This window comes from Priapulus caudatus, unplaced genomic scaffold (assembly GCF_000485595.1).
Source record: "Priapulus caudatus unplaced genomic scaffold, Priapulus_caudatus-5.0.1 Scaffold11866, whole genome shotgun sequence".
In the NCBI taxonomy this organism is placed as follows: Eukaryota; Metazoa; Priapulida; class Priapulimorpha; order Priapulimorphida; family Priapulidae; genus Priapulus; species Priapulus caudatus.
The window spans coordinates 1-2,056 of record NW_014588927.1 but is presented as its reverse complement, the minus strand read 5'-3'; the positions used below and the strand labels follow the sequence as shown (position 1 = coordinate 2,056).

The 2,056-nt window shown below is 47.7% G+C and overlaps 1 protein-coding gene across 1 annotated transcript; it reads right to left on the bottom strand.

The window, feature by feature from the left end:
* Positions 1-128: 128 nt before the first annotated feature.
* Positions 129-1,578, bottom strand: LOC106820350 (ankyrin repeat, PH and SEC7 domain containing protein secG-like; the record flags this gene model as incomplete). Its single annotated transcript, XM_014824876.1, has 2 exons — positions 129-312; positions 1,272-1,578. Coding segments are annotated over 2 exons (491 nt in total), but the record flags the coding sequence as incomplete, so codon positions are not given.
* Between the last annotated feature and the right edge of the window lie 478 nt (positions 1,579-2,056).

The following is a 2,056-nucleotide window of genomic DNA, read 5'->3' as shown; positions in this document are numbered from 1 at the left end:
TATATATATACATATCGTATAGAATTGCATCCAGGCCGCAGAAATTTTACCGCCATATCGAGTACTACCCTTTTAATAATAAACAACTCCCTGAACGAACTCTAGCCATACGTGTACGCGCACGCCACCTGGTGTTCGGATTGGCACCCTCCTGCAGCAGCAGTTGGGCGACGCGGTAATGCGACGACTTGATGGCCAGCCGGAGCGGCTCCTCGGGCTGGTCACGTGACGGAAACAGTTCGGCTGGGTTCGGGTCGGCGAAGCAGACGCGCGCTCCGAACTCCAGCAGGAGGCGCACCATGTCAAAGTAACCTGAGCGAGGCAATGAGGGCAACGCGTTAGTTTACACGCTCACGAGCGCCGCGCGGTTGGTTCTCTTGTGTATGATTTTTTTGCCACGGTCGCTCCCAGTTTGTAACAACCCTAGCGTCTGTAACAACCCTAGCGTTTGTAATGAATTTAGCGTCTGTAACAACCCTAGCGTTTGTAATGAATTTAGCGTCTGTAACAACCCTAGCGTTTGTAATGAATTTAGCGTCTGTAACAACCCTAGCGTTTGTAATGAATTTAGCGTCTGTAACAACCCTAGCGTTTGTAATAAATTTAGCGTCTGTAACAATCCTAGCATTTGTAATGAATTTGGCGTCTGTAACAACCCTAGCGTTTGTAATGAATTTAGCGTCTGTAACAATCCTAGCATTTGTAATGAATTTGGCGTCTGTAACAACCCTAGCGTTTGTAATGAATTTAGCGTCTGTAACAACCCAAGTGTTTGTAATGAATTTGGCGTCTGTAACAACCCTAACGTTTGTAATGAATTTAGCGTATGTAACAACCCTAGCGTTTGTAATAAATTTAGCGTCTCTAACAATCCTAGCGTTTGTAATGAATTTGACGTCTGTAACAACCCAAGCGTTTGTAATGAATTTAGCGCCTGTAACAACCCTAGCGTTTGTAATGAATTTAGTGTCTGTAACAACCCTAGCGTTTGTAATGATATTTAAGTAGCAAATAATTTAGCAATCCTAAAATCTTAAAAGAACTTAGGGTGTGAAAAAACTCGAAAGCCTGGAATGCCCCCACCAGTCGTATTATATACTGCTGGCGACGGCGGCTACCATTAAGATCATCAGATGGATCCGAATAACAAAACATAATCTACGATCACTAGGCCACCGACATTTATCACGTCAATTTTACAAGCGTCAAGCTCGTAAACTTCGCACTCAACGCCCTCCCCCGACGCGTGGCGCCCTCTACGTACTGCGCACCTTTCTCGGCCGCCAGGTGCATGGCCGTGTAGCCGACGTCGTCGGTGGAGTCGACAGCGCCACCTCGCACGAGGAACAGTCGCGCGGCGTCGGCGTAGCGCTCGTAGACAGCGTAGTGTAGCGGGAACAGGCCCTGCCGCACGGGCCGGTCGGAGCGCGCCCCCGTCGCCAGCAAGATGCGCAGGTCGTCCATCGACGCGTGGTCGGCGATGGCGTCCGCCAGCTGGCGCTGCATGTACTGCCGACGCTCTTCGTCCGTCGCCGAGGCCGACGGCGCACGCGCCGGCCGGAGCTCGTATCCGGATAGCTGTAACGAGAGCAGAACCGGATAACTGTAACAATTGTGTAATTTTTTAAACTTTAATGAGAACATAACCGGGTAACTCTAAAGAGAGCAGAGTTAGATACTGTAAGAAAGCATGACCGGATAGTTGTAATGAGAGAGCGGAGTTAGATACTGTAAGAAAGTATCAGCGGATAGTTGTAATGAGAGAGCGGAGTTAGATACTGTAAGAAAGCATGACCGGATAGTTGTAATGAGAGAGGAGTTAGATACTGTAAGAAAGCATGACCGGATAGTTGTAATGAGAGCGGAGCTAGATACTGTAAGAAAGCATGACCGGATAGATGTAATGAGAGAGGAGTTAGATACTGTAAGAAAGCATGACCGGATAGATGTAATGAGAGAGCGGAGTTAGATACTGTAAGAAAGCATGACCGGATAGTTGTAATGAGAGAGGAGTTAGATACTGTAAGAAAGCATGACCGGATAGTTGTAATGAGAG